Below are 27,766 nucleotides of genomic sequence, written 5' to 3' on the forward strand. Positions count from 1 at the left end.
GAGTCCTGTGTGATCAGACCCTCACACAGGGCTCTTTGCAAAGTTACAGAGGAGGATGTGGCCATCTGTTTCCCCAGTTGGCATTGTTGTGGGGGTCTGAAGCGCTGCGACCGTGTGCCCTTGGGGGGCTGCTGCCCTACCCGTCGCTCTCCAGGGAGGAAAGGCACGTTCTCCGTCTCTGTCACCTCTCCTTCACCCACAAGGGAGGGGAGGCTCATCCAAGCTCAGCAGGAGTCAGACCTTCCTCTTTGGGGTTCTTTCCTGGTTAGTTGGGGCTGATGGGGGTGGAGCCCCCCCGGGGCCGTCCCCGCTGGGAAACCTGGAACAATGGCTTAGGGGCAAGGTGGTAGAATGCCAGTGCTCTGGGGTTTCTTTTAAATTGTGGCCAAACACACATCACATAAAATGTCTCCTCTTCACCGTTCCAAGTGGTACCAAGGTCAGTGGCATGAAGTGCGTGCCTACTGCTCTGTGACCCCATCTCCAGGACGCTTTTGCTCCTGCCCAACTCAAACCCATTAAAGGACAGTCGCCCTGCCTGCCTTCCTCTCTTCAGCCCCTGCCAGCCACCAGTCTACTGTGTCTCTCCGAATTGGACCACTCCGGGTACCTCGCATGAGTGGAGAGACGGTATGTTGTCTTTTTCTGACTCGTTTACTCCATTTTGCCTTCACGACCCCCGAGTTCCTCCAGGTTGTAGCACGTGGCGAGATTTCTTTCCTTTTTAAGGCCGATAAGGTTCCGCTGAACGGAGGGACCGCATTTTGTTCGCCTGGGGGGTCTCATCCTTCCGGCTCTCGTGGATAATGCTGTGTTTGTGGCTGTACACGTATTTCTCGGGGACCCTGCTTTCAGTCCTTTTGGGGAAATACCCAGAAAGGACGTGGCTGTACCGATATAGGTCCCCACCCCCCCCCCCCCCCGCCCCAGCGCACGAGGGTTCCAGTTTCTGCACAGCCTTGTCAACACTTGGTATTTTCTGGGGATTGTTTGCTTTGATGTAGCCATCCTAAGGGGTGCGAGGTGGTGTGAGTTTTCCCCAGTCTTCACGTCAGACTTAGTGCCGCAGCAGAACAGTGACGGTGCCCAACAGCACGCAGCCGGGAGGGGTGGCGTTCAGGGGCAAGGCCAGATCTGTCTCTTTCCAAGCCCTCTGTCCTGACAAGACCCTGTGCCGCCTCCCCAGCGTGAGGAGCCCAGAGGAGGCAAGCCGAGGTGCCCCAAGGTCCGATGTGAGGCATGCTTGTAAAAGGGACGGGGAGGGTGCTGTGGTATACAGAGGAGGGAGATCCTGCCAGCTAGAGAGTAGGGAAGGCTTCCTGGAGGAGGTAGCCTTTGGAATTTGGCTACATGGCAGTGGCAGGAGCAGTGGTCAGGCAGAGGGAAAGCTGTGGCAGTGGGAGGGAGGTTAGGAAAAACTAGATGGGTCTTGGACACCCTCCCCCCCACTGGTGTCATGTGAGAGTTAACAGTTGGAGCACAGAGTGCGGGGCTGGAGTGGCGGGCTGGGAGTGTGTGCGCCGGGGACACATTTTCCTGTAGGCGGCTTGGACTTACTGAGTGTCCTCCTGGCTGGCAAGGGAACAACGGTGACATCGATTCCAGGTCTGCAAAGACCTTTACAAGAGGAGGAAGAGAAAGGGGTGCTATAAGCTCACCTTCAAGGGCGGTGGGACTGGTTGCGGTAAAGGGAAAACCAGAAGAGCCCCTGGAGCTAATCATGATGTTATCATGATGTTTCTGGTTCTTGACGATGAACCTCAAAGGTGGGAAATAGACCTTGGGGGAAGGTTCCAGTTCCTGATGGCCTTCTGTCTGTGTGGATGTTTGGAGTGAGATTGTTCTGGAGCTGGGGGCAGGGGGCAAGCACATTCTTTCGAATGGCCTTCAAAGGCTTATATTCCTCTGTGTGTGTGTGTGTGTGTATGTGTGTGTGTGTGTGTGTGTGTTCAAATAAGTGATGTATAGTATATAGTAAATGGGATACACAAGAAAAGTCATGGGGACGGTGTATGAGTGGAATAATTCTAGGGAGGGCCAGGGAGGGCCTCATTGAGAAGATGACATAAGATCTGAGGTCCATGAAGGAGTCATCGTGCATATATCCATCCTGCCTGGGGCTGAATGTCCAGGCTACAGGACGCCTTGAGGAGTGGGGTTAGGTGGCCCCAGATATGGTTTGTTGGTGAGTCTGTCCTTCCTCTTGTTGGCTTTTGTCTTTGGCTTGTTGCTTCATAGCTGCAGAATGGCAACTGCTGCTCCTGCCATTACAGCTGTGTCCAAAGCAGAGTGGAAGCGGGGCAGGCAGGCAGAAGGCCCTTCTCATCCTGTGCCTATGCCTCTTTCTTCTCTGAGGGGAGAATCGCTCCCAGCATCCATCAGCAGACGTCCTCCATCATGTCCGTTGGCTAGAACTGGCCCAGATTACCCATGTCCCTGGCAGAGGGGAATGGAGTTGACCCAGACTGACTTCATCTTCGGGGGCTGCTCTGTTGCTTCCTGGATAGGGTCAGGGTTCTAGAGCAAGGCAGGAAGGCAGGGGGGCGGCAGTGCCTGTCCCAGGTATGTTGTTCAATTTTCAATTTACTGACGGGGAAAACTGAGAATCAGAGAAGTGGGCCCTGCCCCCTGGTTTCTCAGGAGTAAAGTGCAGACTCAGGATTTGAACCCGGGGCTGTGAGGAGGCAGCACAGCATGCTGGTTAAATGCCTAGGCTGGCCAGCTGCTGACCGTGTGGCCTTGGCCATGTCATTTCACCCCTCCTGCCTCAGTGTCCTCATCAGGAAAATGGGCATAATAGTAGAAACCACAAAGGAAGGGAAAGGATTAAATGGGGTAATGCAACCAGTGCCTGGGATTCAGGAAATAGTACGTTTAGTGACTAATTAATGAGTTGTTCATATTATCGGTGGGAGTGGCGTTCTCGCTGTGCAGCTCAGTGCCCTTTCCCATAGGTGAATTTCTTTCCTGCCAAACGCTGGTTGAATTCCAGCAAGTGACTGAGGCAGATTACCCCGTGGTTGATAGGACTGTTATTACAGCTCTGTGATACAGGCTCCATTTGACTCCCATGTAACGGATTTACGGGGAGGTGGTGGGGAGGCGGGGAGGTTTGTTTCCATCCTCAGTGTTCCGAGGGGGCTGCCGCAGACAGCCGCTGCCATCTGGCTGTCGTGGGGCTCCTCTTGGCTCTCTCCTCCCAGAATCTTCTGGGCTTGGAGCTGGAGAGCCCAGGTCGGGGAGGGGAGGGACTGACTCCAAGCCACCCCATGAGCTGGGCTGGAGCCTTGGCGTGTGGACCCCAGGCCCTGAAGGCAGAGCATGGAGGAAGGGATGCATTCTGCTGGCAGGGGATCCGGGTGGGAGCTGCACACGCCGTCCTCAGCCAGTCTCCTGAAGGTCCGAGCCCTGCCTCCCCCACCCCTACCCCACCACCGTCTCAAGGTGCACACCCTCTCCTGAAGGATCTCCAGGAAGCAGTCCCCTCTGTGGGCCAGTAGTCTTCCTAAAATCCGAATGAATCTGAGCAGGTCTCTCTTTTGCCTCAAGCCCAAGCTTCTCGGCCTGGCTCATGGCCCTGCACTGGCTTATCTTGTCCCCTCCCCGCCTTGCTTTAGTCACACAGAACCCTGTGGGACTCCTGGGGGCTGTGCTCTATCCAGGTTCTGAGCTTTTGCACTCCTTCCTGCCCCCAGAATACTTGTCTTCCCTCCCCCTTTCCCTGGCTGACCCCCTAGGCCTTCACAGCTTGGAGGTCATATTTCAGGGATACTCTGCCTGAGGTCGGGCTCCCCAGAATGGACTCTGAGACCAAGATTTCCCTGAGGAGGTCTCTAGGGGAGTGCCTGTGGTAGACAGAATGATGACCCGAGACTCCCACCGCCTCTTCCCTGAAGCCTGGGAAGATGCCCCCTTCCGTGGCCAAAGACACTTTGCCGAGGTGGGTAAGTTCAGGCTCTTGAGATGGAGAGGGTCTCCTGTATTCTCTAGGTGGGCCCAGTGCAGTCACAGGGGAGGCAGGAGGGAACGAGTCAGAAAAAGGGGGTGTCCTGCCCAGAGCAGAGAGAGGTGGGAAGGTGCTGCCCCACTGGCTTTGAAGTTAGAAGAAGGGGTCATGAGCCAAAGGCAGGTGGTCTCTGGAAGCTAGGAAAGGCAAGGAAACATTCCCCCCTCAGGAGCCTCTGGAAGGAATGCTGTCTTGTCGACTCACTTTGGACTTCTGATCTCCAGAACTCGTAACAATAAATCTGAGCTGTTTGAAGCCATTAAGTGTGTGGCCATTTATCTCCACAGCAGGGCAGTGCTCTGGGTTCAGCGCTGGTAATGGGGCATGGGCGACACGGGGCTAGGCCGGGGGCGCAGTGGCTGTGATGCCAGCCCCGCCCAGGCCTCGGCCGGTCCCACGGCAGCGCTGGGGGTGTGCTGGGCCTGCAGGGTTGTCCTGAATTGAGGCAGGGGTGGGGCTTTCGCCTGCCCTCTTCTCCCGGTCCCTGGATGTGAGCTGTTCTGGGGGGAGGCAGCTCCTGGCAGGGACTCAGCCGTGAGCGACCAGCCGCCACCACTCCCCGTCCTGGGGACGGGGACCCCATCCCATGCTCCTGTGATCCTGTGCCCAGCACGAGGCCTGGCCCAGACTGGGGGCCAGGTGAGCGAGTGGAGCGAACAGCAGCCACAGCTCAACTGCACGGCCCGACTCAGCCTTTGAGGCAGCAGCCTTGGGAAGGACCCCTCGGCCTTCTTTCCAGGGCACCCCTGTCTGTGCAAGCGAGCCTCAGGGCTGGTCGGCAAGGGCCACCGGGAAGATAAGACCAACAGCCAGCGTTTTCTGAGTGCCTCCGCTGTGCAGGACACAATGCCAGGCGCTCCAAGTGTGCGGACCCCTCGCCTCTAACAATGATGCAGTAAAGTGGTGTGAGTGCACTCCCTGTCTTCGTGGAGGATAAGAGAGGCCTCCGCACGGGGTAGCACACCCAGCTAGTGTTGCTGCTGCGATGACCCTCCAGCTGTTTGGCTCCGGAGCCTGCACCCGTAACCAGCACACTGTCACCCCCTGGGGGCCCAGACCCGCGCATGCTAGCAAACAGGGCGGGCCTCGAACCCACGTCACCTCGCAGCTGTCCAGGCCGCGGTGCTGTGCTGGGCCGGGAGGGGCAGATCACAAGGGCTGGGTTGTCTAGCCCGTCCTCAGAGCCTGCCGTTTCCAGCACGTCCATCTCGCCGACACTTCTGGGGGATCATTCCCAAGTGCCCCCTGAGAGCGTCGTGGACCTCATAGATGCTCTCCTTTCTGATGTGGTCTTCCTGTCGGACGAGCAAACCCAGAGCCGACTCTGGCCTGAAGGGGCTGGGGCCACCCCCAGAGCCTGCGGTCCTAGAACCCAGCGCCCAAGAGGCACTCGGTCTGTTGGGCTCTCTCCGGGCCACCGTCCGCCAGCCTGCAGGAGTCAGCCGTGGCTGTGCGGCCTTGTCTGGTTTTGTCACCTGCAAAATGGAGCCAACTGTGGCTAACGTTTATCAAGATTCGCTGTGCGCCGGAAACTAGCCTGTGGTCATCTCTTAATGTGACCCTTTCCGTAGGTCTCTTATAAGTCTATTTTTTATAAGCTTATTTTCATCCTCCTTTTGTAGGTGAGGAGGCTGAGGCACAGAGAGATTAAGTAACTTGCCCGAGGTCACACAGCGGGCTCCCCCATCGGGCAGTTTGACTCCTGTTCACCCTCCAGTCTCATCAGAGATGTCACCTTCTCTGGGAAGCCCCCCAACCACCACCCTCGCCCCCAGCCAGGGCCTTGCACCTTCTGTGCATCGTCGTGGCCCCTGAGCCACCCCGTCACGCTCTGATCACACTGTCCTGTTCTGCTTCCTGGTCTCTGTGCCCTTCTGCTGAGACCCTCGGGAGCAGGACTGGGTCTGGGTCGTCTCTTGGTCCCCTGGCCCAGCCCTGGGCCCTCACTCGGCAGGTGCTCCCTGTGTTTCTAGAAGGAAGGACAGCTGAGGCCACACTGCCGAGGGCTGCTGGGATGGGTGGCAGAGCAGAAGACTCCTGGGGGAAGCAGGGGACCTCTGGCTGGTGGGAGATCCCCAGGGAGGCGGAGTGGACTTAGCCTTGACCCTAAGGAAGATGGAAGGTGAAGGAGCCTGGGGCCAGGGCGGGTTCCCCCTGGCTGACTGGTGTGGTGAAGGGCAGCTGGGGGTCTGTGGTCCCCACAGTGTGGAGCACATGTGGAGAGTCGTGTCACTCTAGGGATCTCTAGAGGTCACCTCCTTCATCACCTTTCTTTTCCTGTACTTACAGCTGTGGCCCCAGGAGGGAGAGGGACTTCCCCAAAGTCACTCAGCAAGTTGGAGGCAGAGCTGGGGCAGGGGATCTGGAATGTTCCAGGCCTGAATCGGTGTGCCCTTTGGGGTATACCAAGGACTTCAGAGCCTGCTGTGCTGCCCCCCACAACATTCTTGTCACCCTCCAGGCCCTCAAATAGCAATCTCTTGTCCCTCCTGCAGGTGAACCTGGTGCTTGGGGACGGCCGGTCCCTGGGCCTCACAATCCGCGGGGGAGCCGAGTACGGCCTGGGCATTTACGTCACCGGCGTGGACCCGGGCTCAGAAGCGGAAAGCAGCGGACTCAAGGTGAGCGGCCCAACTCCCACGGGAGGGGATGGGTGCCAGGGCTGCATGCGCGGGGCCAAGGAATGGAAGGAGCTGTGTGTGGAGCTCTTTGCAGCTGATTTCGCTCAGACCTGCTGCGGGGCAGTCAGCACCCACCCGCTTTGAGGACTGGTCACTGCTGGGAGCCCCCCTGGCTGGGGAGCCCCCCTGGCTGCATGCCTCCAATTCGCATCCGAGAGCAAGCAGTAGGGGCCGTCCCCCGACCTCCCGAGCCCATCTCCCAGCAGTCCTTGGAGCAGGGCAGCCTCCCACGTGGGGCCGCAGGCCAGCTGAGCTCTCTGTGACTACTGTTTTGCCAGCAGTGCCGGGGGCTTCAGTGGCCCCGACCTCAGGTTTATGGTGGAGCACGGAGAAGGAGGCGCGGAGAAAGCGGGAGCTGGCTTGGGCTTGTACCCCACAGCTGCCGGCTGCCAGTCCATCAGGGCAACCCACGATGACTGAAATAGTATCGTTAGCACGTGCTTTAGAGAAGGCTAGCTGTGTGCCAGGTCCGGGGAGTTGACTTCACACATATGTCATTAAACCCTCAGGCTGCCCCTTGCGGGGGGTTGGCTGTGACCCGCATTTTCCAGTTGGTGAGGTGGACATGTAGAGAAGGTGAAAGTGACTTGCCAAGGTCACACTGCTGACGTTGCAGAGCAGGACTGAGCCCAGGCCGTGTCTGTTCCACAGCCCATGGCCTTAGCCGCCACGCTGTACCGCCCCGCTGCTAGAACTTGCTCGGGGCTTTGGGGGGGTGGTGACAGGGAGCGAGGCAGGGACAAGGACCTTGGGCCCAGGAGACAGATCAGCTAAATAAATGGCAGTGTGTGTTTGGGCTAAATCCTGATGGCAGGAAAGCCAGGGCAGCAGCGATGGGAGTGGTGACCTTGGGCCAGGTGGCATCGGAGCCTACCTTGCAGAATGAGACGGGTTGGGGGTAGAGGGGCTGGGGAGGAAGAGGGTGTCCCTGAGGGGGCCAGAAGGTTTGACCGTGGGTAACCACATGGCCGGGGAACGAAACACGGATTGTCTTCGTAGCAGAGGGCCTTGAACGCCCCACTAATGTGGGGGCACCTGATTTTCAATGCAGAGGAGAAGAAAAGGCCATGAAAAGGTCAAGGGCAGAGCAGAGTGGTGCTTAGGAGATGCCCTGTGCTGTGTCGTGGTGTCTGGGTGGGAGTGGTCGACAGAGGGGGCATCTGTCAGCTTCTTTTAGGACATACGATGCAGCTGGAAGAGCTCTGAGTTTGGAGTCCGGAAGACTGGGTTCGACTCCCAGCTTTGCTGTGTTTGCTTTCATAGCTGGGTGACCCTGGAGAGCCCCTGCACCTGTCCACGCTTCCCTGCCCTTGCGCAGATAAGCATCGTAAATAACACGTCTTTCTCAGGATTGTTGAAAGGATGAAAGGAGGAACGAGCTGATGATGACATTAATAATAAAGGTTTAATTTATTGAGTGTCGCTGTTAGGGACGGAATGCTTGTGTCCCCCACATTCATCTGTGGAATCCCTAACCCCCCCAACATCATGGCCTTAGGTCATGAGGGTGGAGCCTTGCAAATGGGATTCGTGTCCTTCTTAGAGGGTCCCCCACAGAGCTCCTTCCCCACAAGTGGGGACGCAAGAAGTGGGCAGTCTGCAGCCGGCAAGAGGGTCCCCACCAGAACCTGACCATGTTGACCCCTGGCCCCAGACTTCCAGCCTCTAGACCTGCGAGAAAGAAATATATGCTGGTGATAAGCCACCATTCTGCTCAATAGCCTGAGACAGGCTCCTCTTTCTGCTTTATGCCATTAAACCTCACACCCACACACCCCATGAGAGCGGCTTCTCGGGTGAGCCCATTTTACAGGTGCAGCAGCTGAGACCCAGAGCGTCATACAGCTAGTACGAGGCAAAGCTGGGATTCCCACACGGGGATCGGGATTCTGGTTCTAGAACCATGCTCGGCACCTGGCCAGCTGGGCTGATGGTAGCAGCTCCACAAACATTGAATGGGTCTGGTTGATTCTGAAACGCCCCCGGGTCCCCAGAGCGCATGCCGTGTTCTCAGGTAAAGACGACACCTCGAAGGGACTCCCGGGAGGAAACAATCTCCCAGTAGCCTGTGCACCCATTTTATTTAAGAAGCTCATTATTTTTAGATTTAATTTTAGATTTACTGAGAAGTCACAAAAGGATTTCCCATTTATCCTTCATCCAGCTTCTCCTAATATCAACATCATATGTAATAACCACGGTACGTCTGTCGAGGCCGAGAAACTGATGTTGGTACCATGCTATTCAACAAACCCACACTTTCTTCAAGGTCACCAGTTTTTCTGCTAATGTGGTCTATTTTATTCAGCCTACCACATTGCATTTGGCCTGTGGGCAGTTTTAATTCCATTTATTTCCCACTCACCCCCAATTTCAAAAAAGATGAGTGACAGCTTCTCAGCACCGAACAAAGATTTTTTTAAAATAATGAATGAGTGAGGAGATTGGGGAGAAGGTATAGGGGGGCTGAGAGAAAAGAGTTGAAGCCAAGGTGAGGGTCTTTCCCAGAACACTCACTAAAGGCAGGACAGAGATTTGGCCCTGAGCTTCCTGGCAGCCAGTTCAAAGAGGGAAGCAGGTCAGAGATGTCCGTGAGATGAAAACAGATCACCTGTGCTTGAGAAGCCTGGTTATTCCTCTTCCTGAGGCCTAAGAGCAGTTTTCCTCTCTCGCAGAGAGAATGCTGTGTGATGACGTGACAGGAAACGTATGAGCACATTCCATACTTTGTCCCCCTTCACCTGCAGGCCCCCATAGCCACAGAGAGACGCCGAAACAGGTAGCCCACCGGCAGGTGTTTTATGAGGAGGGAAGGGCGGAAGGAGAGTGGGAAGGCGGGAGGGAGGGGACATTACATAATGACAGTGAGTGTCCATGGCTGCCCCTCCTTCCCTTCCTTCGTTTAAATCAGCAAGTATATGCTAAGGATGCCTGTGTGTCAGACACAGTGCTCACCCCGTGGCTTCTGAGCTGAGCAAGACAGATGGAGTCTCTGATCTCTAGGAGCTTACTTTCTAGTGGGAAGATGGGGCGGGGCGGGGTGGAATTACTCAATTGTTTAATTACAATCAGGATAAGTAACAAGAGGGCAAAGCACATGGAACTGTGTGGGTGGAGATCGGCTCTGATCTTGGATATCTGGGAAGGCTTCCTGGAGGAAGAAACATTTCAGTTGAAATTTGAAAGAAGGGAAGAAAATTACTGATGTGAAGGAGGAAATGAGTATTCCAGGCAGAAAGAATAGCAAACGCTTAAGTAAATGGTGTGAAATGTGCCCGGAGGCAGAGGAAGGCCCGTGTGGTTGAGTGCAGAGGGCCAGGTGGGGAGAAGGGGCCAGATGATGCTGACAGAGTGAACAGAGCCCGATCACCCAGGGTGTGCGATTCACCCAACACCGTGCAGCCGTGAAAAGATGATGTTCAGAATCCGCAGTTAGTGACGGAAGGATGTCCAAGGTCTATTATTAAGTGGGGAACACAGGCTGCAAAACCGCTGACCTAAGAGGATCTCACTCAGACCGTAGATGTGTGTAAAAATATGCGCAGAGAACGGGAGAAACAGCCACACGGCCCAGTTACCGACATGTCAGCTGGTTATCCGAAGGCGGTAAGACCGGGGGCGAGTTCCACTGTTCTTTACATCCCCGCGCGGGCTCTCGATGGTGCGAATACTACTTTTATAAGCATGAAAGCAGCCACAGTAGGGCCATGCCCGTTTTGAAACAAGGCAGCAGAAAAATAATTCCGTGGAAGTTTTCCAGTCACTTCAGCTTGCTACCCGGTGGCAGGCAAGTCAGAGGCTTTATTTGCTCAGAAAATGCCCACCTCCGGAACAGGCCTTTCCTGCCTGGGTCCCCGCCACAGTAAAGCACTTTACATTCGCTGCCACCACCTCACGTCCCCCCTCCAAGTTCCCTCGAATGTGCTAGCACCTGCCCACACTCGCTCGGGCCTCCAGGACTGATGAATTCCGTGTATTGCCAATGCACTGTCAGGAATCAGGCAGAATGACATGAAATAAAGGGGCCTGGCTTGGTGGGTGGCGGAGCCAAGAACAGGCTTTATTTGTCAATAGGGCTCCTTGCTGCTGTGCAGAGCTTTCCCGGGGTGGAAACGCTGCCTCCTCTCTGCCTGGCCTCCATCTGCTCACTCCGCTTCTGAGGCCAGGGGCGGGCAAGTCAAGTACCAGGGGGAGAGGCTCTCAGGAGGAGGTCAGGCACTTCCCAGCGCTTACCCTGGGGGTGGCCGGGGTGGAGCTCGGAGCCATCCCACCCTCCCGGCAGGGGCTAACTCCCCCTTCAGCACTTACCTTTAGACCTCTCTTGTTCCTTTGCACCTACCTCCCCCCCACCCCCAGCTTCTAGCCCCCACCGCAGAACGGACCATAAAACCCTATTTGTTCCTTTGAGGACAGCCAGATCGACTGGCAGTTAAAATAATAATAATGATGGCAGTTGCTATTTATTAAGCAGTTATTATGAATCAGGCACTGCGCTCGACCCCGTAGGATACACTCCTACGTAGTCCTCCCGGTAGCCCCATGGTGGGCATCAAGAGTGCAGTTTAATAGATGAACAACTGAGGCTCAGAGACGGGCAGTAACTTGGTCAGGGTCACACAGGGATCTGGGGCCCTGGCCCCTCAGGCCCTGCAGAGGCCACGTGCTTTGCTGTCGCCTCCCTAGTGCCCTAGCTTGACCAGATAACGGAAGAATGCAGAGAGAGGAAATGAAGGACGTGTGTCCTTCTCAGAAGTCACCAAGCTTCTCAAGCCCAGTGCAGTTGTCTGGAGGCTGCCTGGCCGCACAGCCTTCACCCCTGAGGTCAGGCCAGGGTGGGAGGCCCATGTCGTTGCCGCCGGTAGGAGTAGGCTGCCATCCTGGCTGGGGTTCCTCTGGCAGGATCTCTCTTCCCAAAGTGTGTCACGTTTTGGGTCATCACTCCAATGCTTGTGGCTGTGGGACACGTGTCTCGTGCGGCTTCGGTGTCTCCGTGGCTAGGGACAGCCTGCTGCTTTGCAGACCTGCCCTGTAGGCTGGGCTTTGCCGGAGCCCACACCGAGTGTCGGCTGCACTGGGGAAGCCGCATGGGCTGGGGTGGCCCCTCCTCGGACAGGCCTTGCCAGTGTCTGTTCTCCCGACTCTCCCTCTCCAGACTGGGCTTGGGCGGCACCCCTTTGACGAGCACCCACCAATAGCAAGCAGGTGATCTACCCGCGTCACCCCTGGACCCTCGCCACAGCTCGGGGTGGGGGGGAGCGAGAACTCTTTCATCCCTTCGTAAATTGGGAGTATTTATTTCACGACTCTCTCTGTGGAGCAGAGCCTGCTCGTTCTTTAAACACTTCGTCTCCCCGCCCATGACAGAGGCTGGCACACAGGTGTTTAGGAAATATTTCTTCAATGAAGGAGTGAGTGTGGCCGAGGAAGGCCCTGAACCAGATCTTTTGACCCCAAAGCTCCTATCTTGACCGCTAGTTTCATTTGTGTTCTGGCCTGAACACAGCACAGAGCCTGCATTTTTTTTTTTTAAAGGATCAGATCCCACTAGGAAGTGTTCGTGGTCTTCACACTCGCCTGGGATGTGGGCTGAGCAGTCAGACCCTTTCCGTCCGAGAGGCTTGCCTTTGTGTTGAAGGAGTCGAGTAACAGCCATGGCCCACGGTGGGGTCTGCTCATCACAGGGGTCCCATGGGCATCAGGTGGCAGGAACCCATCTATGCGGACAGATTGCAGCCCCCAACTTTCCATTTTATACATGGGGATGCTGAGAGCCAGCAGGAGGGGAAGGGACCGGCTGAGGGTCATGGAGAGGTAGGCCGGGACCCCCGCACAGAACCCCTACCTACATCATTGGGCAGTTTGGCCTTGCCAGCTGACTATGTCCCCGTGCTTCCCTGCAATAGTTCTGCTGGGAGAGAAGAATGAGCGTGCCAAACTCTCCAAGGCTGCTTCCTGCTTATTCTTGGGGGGGGGGAGGGGGAAGGGGCATGGCTACTACGCAGTACCTGTTTGATAAGGATCCTCTAAGGGTATTTTTTTTTTAAAGATTTTATTTATTTATTTGACAGAGATAGAGATAGCCAGCGAGAGAGGGAACACAAGCAGGGGGAGTGGGAGAGGAAGAAGCAGGCTCATAGCAGAGGAGCCTGATGTGGGGCTCGATCCCACAACGCTGGGATCACGCCCTGAGTGGAAGGCAGACGCTTAACCGCTGTGCCACCCAGGCGCCCCCCTAAGGGTATTTTTATTTGTGATGGTGGCTGATTTTTACGGCAGTCCAAATGAGATAGGAAAAAATTGAATATTCATATTTATGTAATTACTGACAGTTGAAAAAATCTTAGATAATTAGGGCACATTACAATAATTCTCAGCCTATAAATTCTACAACTTAGATGAATAGACCAATTTCTTGAAAGATGTAAACTATGAACACTCAGAAATATAGAAAAACCTGGAGTTCTGTGTACGTGTCAGAACACTTGAATTTGTATTCAAAAACCGTCCAAAGTAGAAAACTCAGGTCTGAATGCTTTCACTAATGAACCTTTTTGAACAGTTAAGGGAAAAAAAGTACTATGCCGTCTCTTCCTGGAAATAAAAGATGAGACAATGCGGGCCGCCTGTGTGGCTCGGTCGGTTGGGGGTCCAGCTCTTGGTTTCAGCTCAGGTCATGGTCTCAGGGTTGTGAGATCGAACCCTGCATTGGGCTCTGTGCCCAGCAGGGAGTCTGCTTGAGATTCTCTCTCTCCCTCTCTCTCAGCCCCTCCGCCCCACTTACTCTCTCTCATAAACAAATAAATCCCCCCCCCAAAAAAAAAAAAAAAAAAGAGACCGTGCTTCCCAGCCCATTTTGTGAGGCCAACGCCATGTAATACCATGACCAAACACATGCATTACAAGAAAACCACTGACCACTACCCTTCAGGATATGTTGAGTGCAAAAAATACTCAACAAAATATTAGCAAATCAAATTCAGTCTATAAAAGGGATATCTACCATGACCAAGTGGGGATTCGTTTATCCAAGGAATGCAAGGCTTCATTGACGTGTGAAAATCAATGTTATTAGCAGACTAAAGGGAAAAAAAATATGCACGGAAAAAACATTTAACTAAGTTCGATGTCCAGTTACGATAAAAACTCTCAGCACACCAGGAATCAAAGGGAACTTCCTTGCCTCGATGACGGGCATATCCGCACAAACCTCCAGCTAAACGTACTAGTGGTGAGAATCAGCTCGTAAGCATCTACCACAAAGCTATCTTCTAAGAGAGAAAAAGGCTTTCTACTAAGTGCTTTCTTCTAAGATTGAAACGAGGCAAAAATGTCTTCTCTCACCACTCCCATTCGGTATCATTCAAGAAGTTGTCATCAGTGCAGTGAGTCAATAAACAGAAATAAAAGGCACACAGATATGGAAAGAAGACATGCGACCCTATTTACAAAGACTGATCGTCTATGTGGGAATTTCCAAAGAATCTCCAAAAAAGCTCCTAGAACCAATAAAATGAATTTAGCAAGGTGGAATGAAAGAAAGTCAGCCTACAAGGGGCGCCTGGGTGGCATAGCAGTTAAGCGTCTGCCTTCGGCTCAGGGCGTGATCCCGGCGTTCTGGGATCGAGCCCCACATCAGGCTCCTCTGCTATGAGCCTGCTTCTTCCTCTCCCACTCCCCCTGCTTGTGTTCCCTCTCTCGCTGGCTGTCTCTCTCTTTGTCAAATAAATAAATAAATAAATAAATAATCTTAAAAAAAAAAAAAAAAGAAAGTCAGCCTACAAAAATCCGTTGTATTTCTGTAAGCTGACAATGAATTACTGGGATTCAGAATTCATAAATACAGTTTAGGGTAGCACCCGAACGTCCTCGGGTATACATTACAAAACACGTGTCATATTTGTACGCTGACAAGTGCAAAACAAAAAAGACGTAAATAAATGGAGAGAGACACTGTGTTCGTGGACAGGAAGGCTCCGTGTGATTGAGATGTCAGGTCTCTCTCATTTGATCCGGATTCAGTGCAATCCCCATTTCCAATTCTGGTAGGCTTTTTTGTGGATATTTACAAGCTGATTCTGAGCCCTCAAATGGACAGACGGAGAAACTAGGGAAACCAAAACAATTCTCAAGCAAAGAGCGCTGTTGGAGATCTTGCTCCCTGACGCCGGAACTTACTGTAAGGCTGCATTAAGCAAGGTGGTGCAGGCAGTATTAGAGGACAGACACATCGATCAACGGGCCAGAGGAGTGAGGCCGGAAATAAACCTACGCAAATACATTTAGCTGATTCTTGCAGAAGCGCAAAGGTAATTCAATGGAGAGAGGATAGTCCTCTCAACAAACGGTGCTGGGACAGTTGGATGTCTGTGTGCAAACAAACGAACCTTTACCCAAACCTCCGCACCTTCCGTGAAAATGATCTCAAAATGGAGAAGATAAAGCCAGACGACTTCTAGGGGAATACGCAGGAGAAAATCCGTGCCACCCGGAGAAAGAGTATTTAGATAGAACATCAGAGGCAAGATCCATCAAAGAAAAATTCACAAATGGGATTTTATCAAAATTAAAAACTTGCGCTCTGCGGGAGACACTTTCAAGAGAGCGGAAAGACAAGCCACAAAGTTGGAGAAGAAAATGGGTTCTAATCGCGTTTTTGACAAAGGACTTGCTTCAAGAATTTGTGAAGGATTCTCAGAATGGGCAGCAGACGTGGGAGACGGTTCTGTACGGAACTGCAGTGCTGGGCACGTGGCTCCGTGCACTGGTCGAAACCCACAGAACCGTACGCCGAAGGCTGGATTTTACTGTATGTAAATTTTTAAAAATCAGCCAGGCTGTGGGGGGTATAGACGGAGTGCAGACTGAGCCAAACGAAGACAAAGGAATCTGTGTCCCCGAGGATTCACACCACCACACTGAGAGAGAGTGGAGAAGAAAGGCACTCGGCTAAGTAATGTTGGAAAACATTGTTTTGACCGATGTTGTAAGGCGAAAGACAAAGAGAACTATACACAAACACCGTATTCCAGGTGGCGGTTTTGGTTGTTTTTTATTTTTTTTCTCAAAAGCATATGGGGGCACCTGGGTGGCTCAGTTGGTTAAGCGTCTGGCTCTTGATTTTGGCTCAGGTCGTGATCTCGGTGTCATGAGATCGAGCCCCGCGTTCGGGTCAGCACAGAATGTGGAGCTGGCTTGAGATTCTCTCTCTCTCTCTCTCTCTCCCTCTCCCTTTGCCCTTCCCCCGCCCCCCCAAAAAGCATATGGATTAGGAATTCTGAAACTATTTCATTTGTGCACTAGGGTTAAAAAGCTAAGCAACTATGTTTCACATGAGGCGAGCCAAGTTCTCACTTTCAGAAAACATTACAAGTAAGGGAAGTAGGAAATAAACCTTGTGGGACTGAATCAAAGGTATCGATATGGACACATTTATCAAAAAAAGAGACAATATATATATGTGTGTGCATGCAGGTAAATAGACACAGACATATAGCTGTATGTGTATATGGGTGATTTAACACATGTATAGTTCTTTGCTCTATTCATGGAGAAGGGTGGGAAGCAGGGACACCCCACCTAGTGCCCAGATCTTAATTTCCAAATACTATTTTATAAATAAAAGGAGCCTGGGGGTGGGGAGCGGAGATTGGGGGTGGGGGACATGGCTCCTGGGTGGCTCAGTGGGTTAAGACTTCGGCTCAGGTCATGATCCCAGGGTCCTGGGATCAAGCCCCACATTGGGCTCCCTGCTCAGCCAGGAGCCTGCTTCTCCCTCTCCCTCCGCCATTCCCCCCACCCCTGCTTGTGCTCTCTCTCTCTAATAAATAAAATCTTAAAAAAAAAAAAAAAGACCAGAAGTCTTCGTAAAAATGGTGATTCCAGGTCTTGGGCAGGGAAGGTCCGAGAGGAGCCCGGGGCATCCTGTGGTAGGTCCCACAAAGCAAGAATGTGCTGCGGGAGGGATCACCGAACCCATCAGCCTATCAGAAGAGCTCCCGGTGGCCAGAGAATGCAGGAAACAGCCATGCATCCTACTAATGTAATTACGTAAAGAACGAAATAAATAGACGAGGGAGAAGCAACAACTCTTCCCTAAGGAAAAATTCCCATTAATAAACAAGAAGGAATAAGCGAGGAAGAAATCGCCATTAAAACATTACATTATAGTAACAGTTGCCACAGGCAAGATGTGCCCGTGGGTGTTCAACGGCGGGCAGAGGTTTAGACAGAAACAGGATCTAAAAAAAAAATTTGATTGCATAGTGTGAAAACTATCTCTACTAATATATCTTCTATCTGTAAAGATAGACTCCTGGCAGATACCACCTTGGCTACATGAAATACGTGTTTTTAAAAAATCTTTACCTTTTCTTTCTTTGCTAGTAAACGTAGTTGTAGAAAAGTCAAGTCATACCCCGAGTCGGTTGCGGTGACAGCCCGTCCTCCCGTCGTCCGGCCCCGGAACATGACGACAGTCAGCAGCGCGCATGTCTTTCCCGACCTTTTTCTGTCTGGCCTGTGGTACCCACAGTGTCTCAGCGACTCTTCTTGTTCGTTCTGTTCCTTTGATGACCCAACTATCAGCTTTTTAGAAGATTGCTTCCCTTTTTAGTTCAAAACCTGACATCTCTGATTGATCAGATTTTGAGGAAGTTGCTGCCATTTCAGAGCACTGAGATGGGCCTCCCGAAAATCCAAGCACAAACATGGAGCAAAGTGTATTTTAGCGCTCTTGTTATGATTGCTTTTTAGGACTGTGATTGAATGCCTTGTGTTCTCTCTTCTTCTGCCGGAGAGAGGGGAAACACGCCAAGGAGAAAGGGCAGAGTGTCTCCTGAGTGCACCTGTTTTCTCGTCTTCCTTGAGTGGGGTCTGTAGAGAGCCCTGTTGGCTGGATCCCGCGCCCCCAGCCCCGCACCCCAGGGCGCCGTGGGTCTCTCGTGTTGTTGGAGCACTGCCGGCAATGGAGTGGGTGCCAGGTGCTGGCGGGATGCATGTGACACAGCCCCTGGATCTGGGTCCCCTGTGTGCTCTGCGTGGAGATTGTGTTGAACGGGCAGAGTGGGCGTGAGCGACAGCTGACAGCAGAGACTCCCGGTGCCCATGGGAGAGAAATGGTGACAGCCAGCATCCACAGAATGAATATTCTAGGCCCGGCACCCCACACAGTGAATTTTATATTCCAACGAATCCCAAAACAGCCCCTGCAGTAAGTCCATGCTGGAATCATCCTTTACAGAAAGATGAGTAAACGGAGGCTCCAAGAGGTCGTCACTTGCTCAAGGTCACACAGCAAGGAAGTGGTAGAACTGGGCTGGGGATTGGCTCCAGAACTCGCCCGTGAGCTTCTCCACCCTTGAACCCTGGATCTGTGTGATGGCGGCCGGGCACTCAGCCCTTCCAGCTCCTGCCCAGGTTCTCAGCCATCAGCACATTAGCGACACCTGCCCAGGGTTTCCACACGCTGTGCTTTTGGACTTGGAACCTGGGGGAGGCTTCTGGCTGTTCAGAATCCGTTTAAGTAAAAGCGGGCTGAAAATGGCAGGAGGTGCGGCAACCTGAGGTTTAGTAATAATCATAATAGGGGACAATAATCATAGAAGGAAGGAAGTTAGGGCAGAGCAGTCTTCTGGCTCTTTCTACTTGACAGTAATAATCATAGTAATCACCAGCGCTTGGGGGAGTGCCCCCTTTGGGCCAACCAGGGTGCACAGTGAGTGCTGTGCCTACGCTGAGTCCGACCCTGTAGGAGGCACTAGTAGCACCCCCATTTCAGAGACAGGCAGCTGAGGCCCAGAGAGGTTAAGTAACATGGCCAAGGTCACACAGCTAGGAGGTGAAGGAGCTGGTATTGGAACTCAGGCAGGACTGGCGCTTAGTCATAGCAGTCCCATTTCCACCCTTCCCTCCCCTCCAGCCAACCCTGGAGGCTCTTACAGGACTTCAAGAGGTTGTCCCCTACGACGTGGTTCTCGGGCAAACTGGGGGAGGAGCACAGGACAGAGTGTTATTTCTACAGTCTGCATAATAACAACGGTCCGAGAGTAGTTGCCTAGTGACCACTCATGGTGGACCCAGTCCATTCTGGGTGCTTTCTGAGTCATGCTGTTCTGTCCCAATTGTCATCATCCCCGGTTTTTTGCACGAAGGAACCCGAGGCTTGGTGAGATTGAGCAGCCCGCCCCACAGCACGCTCTTAACTGGCAGAGAATGGGTGATTCAGACTCGGGGCCCACGGAGGCCACGTGGTCACCTCTGCACACTGTTGCCAACAGCGTGGCCGAGCGCAGAAGTCTGAAGGTCTGGGATTGATAGCGCAGGTCTGCTTGGATGTCGGGAAGGGCTTTGTCACCTTTCTCTGCCTCCAGATTCTCTGTCACTGATCTGCAGTCGGCTCTTTCGGCTCCCAAGGACAGATGATCAATATCTTGCCTCCTAGTGCCGTGTCATGAGCACGGCGGTGCAAGTGTTTGTACTCACATGGTTGCAACCCGGCTCCGCAAGAAAGAATACTTAGCTGAGCTGGGATTGCTGAGCAGTGTCTGTCATGGGTCAGGAAGGGGGACCCGTGGCCCAGATGATTGGATGCACGCTGCCCCCAAGTGAGGGCATGGGTCTACCTCCATTTTTAAGATTATTTAAAAAAGAACTTATAGCTACAGCCGTACTTCAGCATGAAAGTGTGATTTGGGGGGAAATTAATCATAGCAATAGCAAACACTCTCATATCCACGGTGCACCAAGCTCTGACATCATTACCAAACCATGTCACGTGGTGGCTCGATGCAACCACGCTGGAGTCAGAGTTACTGGCTGTGTCGCTCTCTCTCCCTGGACTCTGCTCCCTCATCTGCAAAGCTGGGATAATAATACCTCTTGGGCCGTTGGGAGGACAGAGCCAGAGAATCTTTATAAAGCACGTAACACAAATAAAAGTATTCAATAAACACAGGCTTTAACAATTATTTCTCGTTTTCAGTCTAACCGTGCATTAGTTCTGTTTGTGGATGAGAAAAATGAGGCTGTAAAAGTCAGAGTGATTTGCGAGGAAGGGGCTGGTCAAGGTCACGGGCCCCGCCCTCTCCTCTGACCCCCGGTGACGCGATGTCCACCGTGGGCTGCCTCCCAAGCGAAGGACCGGTCTTGCGTGGCCTCTTCGGGATGGAATAACCCCAAGGCTGTTCCTTCCGGTTCCTCAGTGTCATGCCAGCCTTGGCGCCCCCAGGACCCGCTTGGGAGGAACAGTGGCAGAGCAGCCCCTCATTGCTGTGGGGACTTGAAAGTCCCCTGACTCTTTCAGCAAGAAGCGGGATAACAACTTTCATGTGATTGCTGAGCTCCAACTTAAAGGACTGGCTTTAATTCCCTTCCAGAGCCTTTCCTCAGGGCTGCCTCTCCCTCAGGGGCACAGCGGCCGCCTCACGATCCTGGGCAGGGGTCCACCAGCTGTGTGCAGCTCAAAGTGGGTATCTTGCTTCCCTTCCCAGCACTGTGGGAGAGAAAGTGTGCTTCCTGTAGGTTCCAGGCTTTCTTGCTCGTGAGCATGCGTGCCGTCTCCCTATCAAGCAATCAAATAAAATAAAATAAATAAAATAAAATAAATAAAATAAAATAAAATAAATACCACCAGCACCTGTGCCCTTAGTCCTGTATTGTCAGGATGCAGCGAGCTAATGCGTGTGAAGCCCAGTACCTAGCACATGATAATCTCCCCCAAAACGGTAGCTCTAATTGTGTGGGTGATTTTCACTCACCCTGCAAGTGTGGTTGCTGATGGGGGAGACTGGGCTGTGCTGGCCTCTGAAACTCTCCAGCAGCTGATGAAGCTGGGCTGAGGCCCATCTTCCCCAAGGAGCCGGGAGGTGATGCTTTCCCGAGAACCCAGCCCATCCCAGGTAGCTGTTCCAGCCTCTCCGGCTGACAGCGCCACGTTCTCCACCCTCCCTCAAGATGCGCTCTTAGCTGGGTTCGTGACCTGGCCTCCGAAGGGGTGCTTAATAAATTGCAAACATTGAAGTTGCCTGGTCTTTGAAGGGGCCCCCGCTAGGGCAGTAATTGCTCCCAGGCAGGCTACTGTCGAAAAGAGAAACACTTAGTTTCTTCAGGGAGGCCTATTAGGGCAGGAGCCCCGCTGCGGCTTGCCCTGGTCGCAGGATAAGGTGAGCGTGTTCATTCAAGTACCCAGCCCGCCCCGCCCCCCCGAGCTGCCCTGTCCCCCGGAGGGAGAGATGGCCAGCAGGGCCTGGCTGCAGGTCTCCTAATCTCACATTTCCAGCTGGTTGAGGGAAGGGCCTGGAGTTGCTGAGTGGCAGCTGACTGACAAGGGAGGGTCATTAGTGGCCCCTCTGGCCTCCCACATGCCGTGCCAAGTTCAGTGCCTGCACCTCGAGAATGTGCGTGGTTTGCTGGCTCTGAGGTCAGCATGCTCCCCCATTTCATAGGGGAAGTAAGATCAGTGGGCATCTCCCAGCCCCTGCGTGGCATAGGGCCCAGGGGGAAGGCTTGGAGAGAGGTCAGTAACCATACTGGGCGGTGCTTCAGGCACTTGACCGTGCACACGAATCATCAGGGTCTTTTTCCAGTGCAGAATATGATTCAGCATGGGTTGCGGTTATTACCCCTGCATAACCACGCAGAACCAGGACATGTGCGTAAGCCACGGTGCTGCTCACCCCCACTGAGGGCCAGGAAGTGGACAGGGCACAGCAGGGCACATGGCAGCCCCATGACGTCTCAGGCCACAGCCAGAACGCTCAAAGTCTGGGCGTGGGAGCCATTAGAAGGCTCTTTTCCTTTCGTGTCTGGAGGTTGGTGTGGGCTGCTGGCTGGGGTCCCCATTCTTCTCTGCGAGGGCCTCCCTATGCCATCTTCCCACAGAGCTAATTCGGGCTTCCTCCAAGCATGGTGGCTCACGCGGGGTGTCTAGGGGCCCAGGTCCTGGGAGAGAAGCAGGTCAAACTGTATTCTTTCTATGCCCCAACCTCAAAAGGCATCAAGCAGCGCTCAGCTGGGCTCTGTTGTTCAGGGCGGGCACAAGCCCATGCAAGTTCACAGGGGAGGCAGTCACTCTCACTTCCTGATTAGTTTCCTAGGGCTGCTCACATGATCACAAACTTCGAGCCTTAAAACCACATAAAGTTTTTCTCTCGCACTCCTAGAGGCCAGAAGTTGCAAACCGAGGTGTGTCAGCAGAGTCGCACTGCCTCCCAGCGCTCTGGGGAGAACCCTCCCTTGCCTTTTGCAGCTTCTGGGGGGTCCTGGCCTCCTAGGTGTGTGACTGCACCCCTCCAGGGTCTGCGTCCGTCTTCACATGTCACATGGTCTTCCCGCAGGTGTCCCTGTGTCTCTGTGTCCTAGCTGTCCCTCTGCTTCCCCTTCTAAGGGTCCCAGTCCTCAGATTTGCGGCCCACCCCAAATCCAAGAATATCTCATCTTGAGATCCTTAATCACATCTGCAGAGACCCTGTTTCCAAATAAGGTGACATGTTCACGCGTACTAGGGGTTAAGGCCTGGGCATATCTTTTGGGGGCACCATCCATGCCAGCCTCCTGATGGGGAGGGGCAAGGTTCTGAGAGAGGGCACCGGATGTAGAAATTGCTGTGGCCATGGGGGGGGGGCGAGTGCAGTATGCCCCAGCAGATTTGGGGTGGAGCCTGGGAAGCTGCATTCCTCACAAGCTCCTATCCTAGGTTGTGGGGATCCATGGCCAACACACGGAGCGCAGAGATGCACAGTGCCGCTCGCCAATTGCCGACAGGCTAGTGAGGAAGAAGGAAATGTTAAATACAGCAAACTAACTACCATGCTGTGAACACCGACACTACCCCACACTAGAGCACGTCCCGTGCACCGCTCTGGTGGCTTGCGTGTCTGAGCTCCTTTCACCCTCGCAGCAACCTTATGATAAGGATTCTTACCCTTGCTCACAGATGTGATGCTCAGAGAGGTTAAACGACTTGCCCAAGGTCACACAGCCAGGAAGTGGTGAAGTCAGGACTTGAACCCAGGCAGGCTGACTCAGATTCCTCGTAGTTACCACCACGCTACCCTCCCTGCACTTGGGAGCTGGGAGGGGGTCATCAGTCCAGGGGGGGAGGACAAGCTGTGGCCGCAGAGAGAACCCTCCCACTCCACCTCGGTCCTGCTGGGCGTTCACTAGGTCAACATTGACTTGCTAAGTGCGTGTGCGAGTACCTGACATGCGAGCAGAAACCCAAAGACTCCCGTGCAGAGTGTGCGGTCTGGCTAGGGTGTTGACTGCGGGAGACGAGGCCGGGCAGACAAGTGTAGGAAGGGGTCTTCGGGGAGGGACCAGCAGGAGCAAAGCACAGAGATCTGGGCTGGTGTGCTGGGGGAAGGAGGAGCTGACAGAAAGGAGAGGTGGGGCGGGGCTGGGGCGCGGGGTAAGGCTCCAGCAGCTTTTCGCAGACCTCAGCAGTTGGCTAGACAAACCGAGAGGTGCACTTGGATTGAACGTATTACATCCAAAATCAAGGAGCTGTTTGCTGTAAAGCAGACGAGAAGAAGGCCCGAGCTTTCAGAGGGTTGGGTGTCCCCAGACCCACACAGGGCTATGTGCTGGTGCTATTACCCCAAATCCTTTGGGGAACATTGTTGGTTTTTTGTGTTTTTTTTTGTTTTTTTTTTTTGTTTTAGTTTTCTTCTCTCTTCTTCCCCCCCCCGCCCCCCAGCTACTGGAATAATAGATTCAACACATGACACGCACACACCCAGATGTGGAAACCAGGACCGGATGTCCTACCCCCTTAGGACGGCCTTTACTAGCATCTTTTATTTCTTTAAACAGAATTCACATACCATAAAATCCACCCTCTTAAAGTGTACAAAGCTGTGGGTTTCAGTATGTTCACGCGGTTGTACAACGAACACCACTGTCCAGTTCCAGAACATTTCCATCATCCCCCTCAAAAAAAGTCCTGGGGCACCTGGGCACAGCTCAGTCAGTGAAGCATCTGCCTTTGGCTCAGGTCATGGTCTCAGGGTCCTGGGATCAAGCCCAAGTCCGGCTCTCTGCTCAGCGGGGAGTCTGCTTCTCCCTTTCACTCTGTGCTTGTTCTCTCTCTCTCTCTCTCTCTCAAGTAAATAAAATCTTAAAAAAAAAAAATCCTATACCCATTAAGCAGTCATTCCCCATTTCTGATTCTGTAGATTTGCCTATTTGGGACATTTCACATCAATGAATCATAACGATGTGGCCCTTGTGTCTGGCTCACTTAGCATAATGTTGTAGCACATCTCAGTAAATGCCTTTTTTATGGCTGAATAATATTCTGATGTGCGGCGGAAGCACATTTGTCTGTCCACGCACTGGTCAGTGGACACTCGGATTGCCTCCATTGGTTTGCATCTCGATGCAGTTTCCTTCATCCCTTTCCCTGTACGCTTCTCACAGTCGATATTAACATGGCACGTACGACTGTGCATCCTGTATTTTTCACTTGCATTTCCCCCACGCAATTAGGCACTTCCCAGAAGCGCAATTTGTAATAGCTGCATGATAATATTCCATCCTGTGGCTGAATTATAATTTACCTAACCATTCCCTTGAAGTCAGCTGTGTAGTTGTTTCCAATTGAAATAAGGTTTTAAAAGGAGCAACAAATGAGAGAAACCTCAGAGGATTGTTCCAGAAAAGCTTAAACCGCCTCCAAGCCTATCTGTGCCAGCAGGCTGCTGAGCTCAGTGGGGGAACGGGAATGATTTATCCCGAATTGCTAAGAGACATGGATTGGACTGGGTGATATAATGAAGATTCTTCTCCAGGGTTGCAGAGCAGGCTTGCCAAGGGCCCAGCACATTCTTCCCCAGGCGCCCAAATGTCAAGGGAGATGTTATGTCATGCCCGTCACCCCCCACCTGGCCCCCGCCCCATAATTTTTACTTTTCTTTTTAGGATTGTTTTTCTTTCTTCCCTCAACAATATGGTCTTCCCATACTATCTCGAAAGCACAGAAAGTGAATAAAGAGCTTGAAATGAAAATTGCTTTCCTTATCTAACCTGAGAATGATTCCAGAATATCAAGGACTTGTTTTTAATTTCTGAATACGTCTAGTGAAATAACGAGATCAGGTTTTATCCTTTGGAAACTTAATTTCTCTAATTAGCAGAAAACCTTCGAGTTTGGCTGTTCCTGGTACATTTCCTTTGAGCATCTCCCAAATAAAAGGGAAAACACTTTTTAATTGAGATGTGACTGACATGTAACATTGCATACGTTTAAGGCGTACAACATTTCAGGAAAAAAAAAATCACCTGGACTTCACGACTCAGAGGCGCCTCATGTGAACATTTTGGCATATTCCTTCCCTGCCCCTTTATAATAGAGTTGAAGACCCCAAGAGATGGCAGCGTTAAGATAATTTCTAAAGCCTGGATTCAAAAGTAAAGCACGTCCGCTGGGGAAGATGGAGAAAATCCCACACTTCAAGGAAAAACCACTGCAACAATTTGGGTACCCGCCCTTCTGGAGCGTTCCCGCTCTCACGGATAAAAGTAGTTCTGCAAAACTGGGATCGGATTATTTGCTTTCCCCACCCTCCGTGACGGTGGAGCATTAAGATTCTCTGTGTCAGGAAAACCTTTGCAGAACAGTAGGTACGGAGTGGCGTTTATGGGATCTTGTTTTTGTGTTTTTTAGAAGGGAAACATACTGGTCAATCCCTAGTTACATGGATGGAGAGAAGGCGTGGGGGAATGCGCAAGACACCGTCATTGATGATTACTTTTTTTTTTTTTTTAAAGATTTTATTTGTTTGACAGAGAGAGAGAGAGAGAGACAGCCAGCGAGAGAGGGAACACAAGCAGGGGGAGCGGGAGAGGAAGAAGCAGGCTCCCAGCGGAGGAGCCCTATGCGGGGCTCGATCCCAGAACGCTGGGATCACGCCCTCAGCCGAAGGCAGACGCTTAACGACTGCGCCACCCAGGCGCCCCTGATGATTGATTACTTTCTAGTCTCAGTCTGAGAGCCTGAGATGGGGTTTTAAGGGTAGGGGCTTTAGGGAGCACAATTTGTACAGTTTTTATATACCCCCCCTTTTTTTTTTTTTTTACTGTTTGACTCTTTCCACTCTGTGGTTTTGTAATTTTTAAGAGGTTTCACTGGAAAAAATTAAAAATATTCTACAACATTGTTCTCTGTGGTTTTACGCTCTCACTGTATAGATCTACCATGTGGTATTTGATGGATTCCTAGACATTTAGGAGGGCGTCCGAATTATTTTTCTTTTTTTGGTAATTTTTATGTTTTGCGTAGCCACGATGACTTTCTTGGGGTTAATTCCTAGATGTAAAGCTGCAAAGGTTTTGCACCATTTTGTCAAATATTTCTTAGCGAGTTTGAACCAAGGTGCCTCCAGTTGGCAAAGTGCCAGATGCCCTGTTAACCCTTCTTCACCCAGCCAGGGCGGTAGAAACCTTTCAGTGTTCAGTTCTCTTTGGCTGAGTGCCTGCCGTGTATCGAGCACCAGCCATGTCGTAGGCAGAATAAAGGGCCCCAAGGATGTCTACATCCCAATCCCCAGAGTTTGTGACTATGTTGGGTTACATGACAAAGGGGAATTACGATGGCTCATCCGCTGACCTTCAGATAGAAGGGGAGGGATCCTGGATTATTCAGGTGGGCCCAATGGAGTCACAAGAGTCCTTTAAAGTTGGGAGGAAATCAGAAGAGAGAACAGAGAGATGGCCATGGGAGAAGGACTTGGCTGGAAGAGGCTGGCTCTGGAGGCGGAGGAATGGGGCCGCCAGCCAAGGAGTGGGGGTGGCCTCTAGAAGCTGGAAAAAGCAAGGAAATGGACTGTGCCCTCAAGTGTCCAGGAAGAAAGGAAGCCCTGCTGACGTCTTGATCTTAGCCCAGTGAGATCCATGTCGGACTTCTCGAGAACTGTAGGATACTAAATGTGTTCTTTTAAGCCCCTAAGTTGGGGGTAATTTTTTCACCTGTAATTTGTGTAGGAAACGAATACAGTGCATACCGCGTCCCCGACACCCAGCATCATGCTGGCCCTTAGGAGATGCTTGGCTCTCGTCCAGATGGTTCGGTGTTTACTCATTTGCCCAATCTTAGAAGACACAAAAGTGGTCTTCGCATTGCCCCGTGAGTGCCCCTGTGCAAAGCAAACCTAGGTAGAGTTTCTGCTATTTCTGCAGTTCCTTTTACCTCTAAACCGAGGGGTTCTAGGCAAAGGACTGTGTTACTTGGGTCATTTCTTTTTCCTCCTCCGCGGGGTTCTCTTATCCATTCGACACGGGTTCATTTTTTCTGCAGGCATTCAATAGGGTTTCTCCCACCTTTGTTGCTTTAATTTTACTTTTTGAGTAACTGAAACATCAAAGCTGTACCCCAAGAGGTATGCTCAGAGTACCCCTTCTCCCCCCCCTTCCCTCCTACTCGTTCCCACCCGCTCCTGGGAGGTCACCAACTCAACCAGGCTGTTCCGTTGCTGTGTCTTTGTGCAAAAATAGGCAGATACCTACATAACGTCCTTCTTTCTTATCCGAAAGGTGGGATGCTACAGAGGTTCTTTTGCACCTAGGTTTTCCCAAAATTGCTTATCCTGGCAATCCCTGCCTGTCAGTGCCCGGGAATCTCTGTCATTCTTTTCCACAGCTGCATCGCTCCCCCGCCCTCCCGCACCCCTGTGCGACTGCACCTGTTGCCTCATTCAGCCGCTCTCCTCTGTACCTGCCCTTAGGCTGTTTTCAGTATTTTACAATGACAAACAACGCTGCAAGAATAACTATACGCATAGGTCTTTTCTTACTTTTGAAAGTGTTTCTTCAGGGTACAGTTCTAGAAGTGGAATTTCTGGGTCAGACAGTAAATACATATATATGTTTGTTGGCTGGCGTTCAGTTGCAGTCGTGCTGCTCCACCGGCATTCCCACAGCTCACCGGACAGGTGCTGTCAGGTTTTTAACTGTTTCCAGTCCCATAGGCGAGAGATGGTTTTTTTTTTTTTAAGGTTTTGATTTTATTTATTTATTTGACCGAGCAAGAGAACGCATGCGCGAACCCAATCAGGGGGAGTGGCAGGCAGAGGGAGAGGGAGAAGCA

General features: G+C 52.4%; 1 protein-coding gene across 5 annotated transcripts in view; it reads left to right on the plus strand.

Moving 5' to 3' along the window:
- The window catches only part of WHRN (whirlin), an 86,942-nt gene that overhangs the window by 27,170 nt on the left and 32,006 nt on the right, over window positions 1-27,766 (plus strand). For all 5 annotated transcript variants that reach the window (XM_045791089.2, XM_045791090.2, XM_045791091.2 and 2 more), the window contains one exon: window positions 6,502-6,627. In XM_045791089.2, the coding sequence (XP_045647045.2) occupies window positions 6,502-6,627 (126 nt within the window). The remainder of the gene's footprint in view (window positions 1-6,501; window positions 6,628-27,766) is intronic.

This window comes from Ursus americanus, chromosome 18 (assembly GCF_024610735.1).
Source record: "Ursus americanus isolate L20-20 chromosome 18, mUrsAme1.1.p, whole genome shotgun sequence".
NCBI lineage: Eukaryota > Metazoa > Chordata > Mammalia > Carnivora > Ursidae > Ursus > Ursus americanus.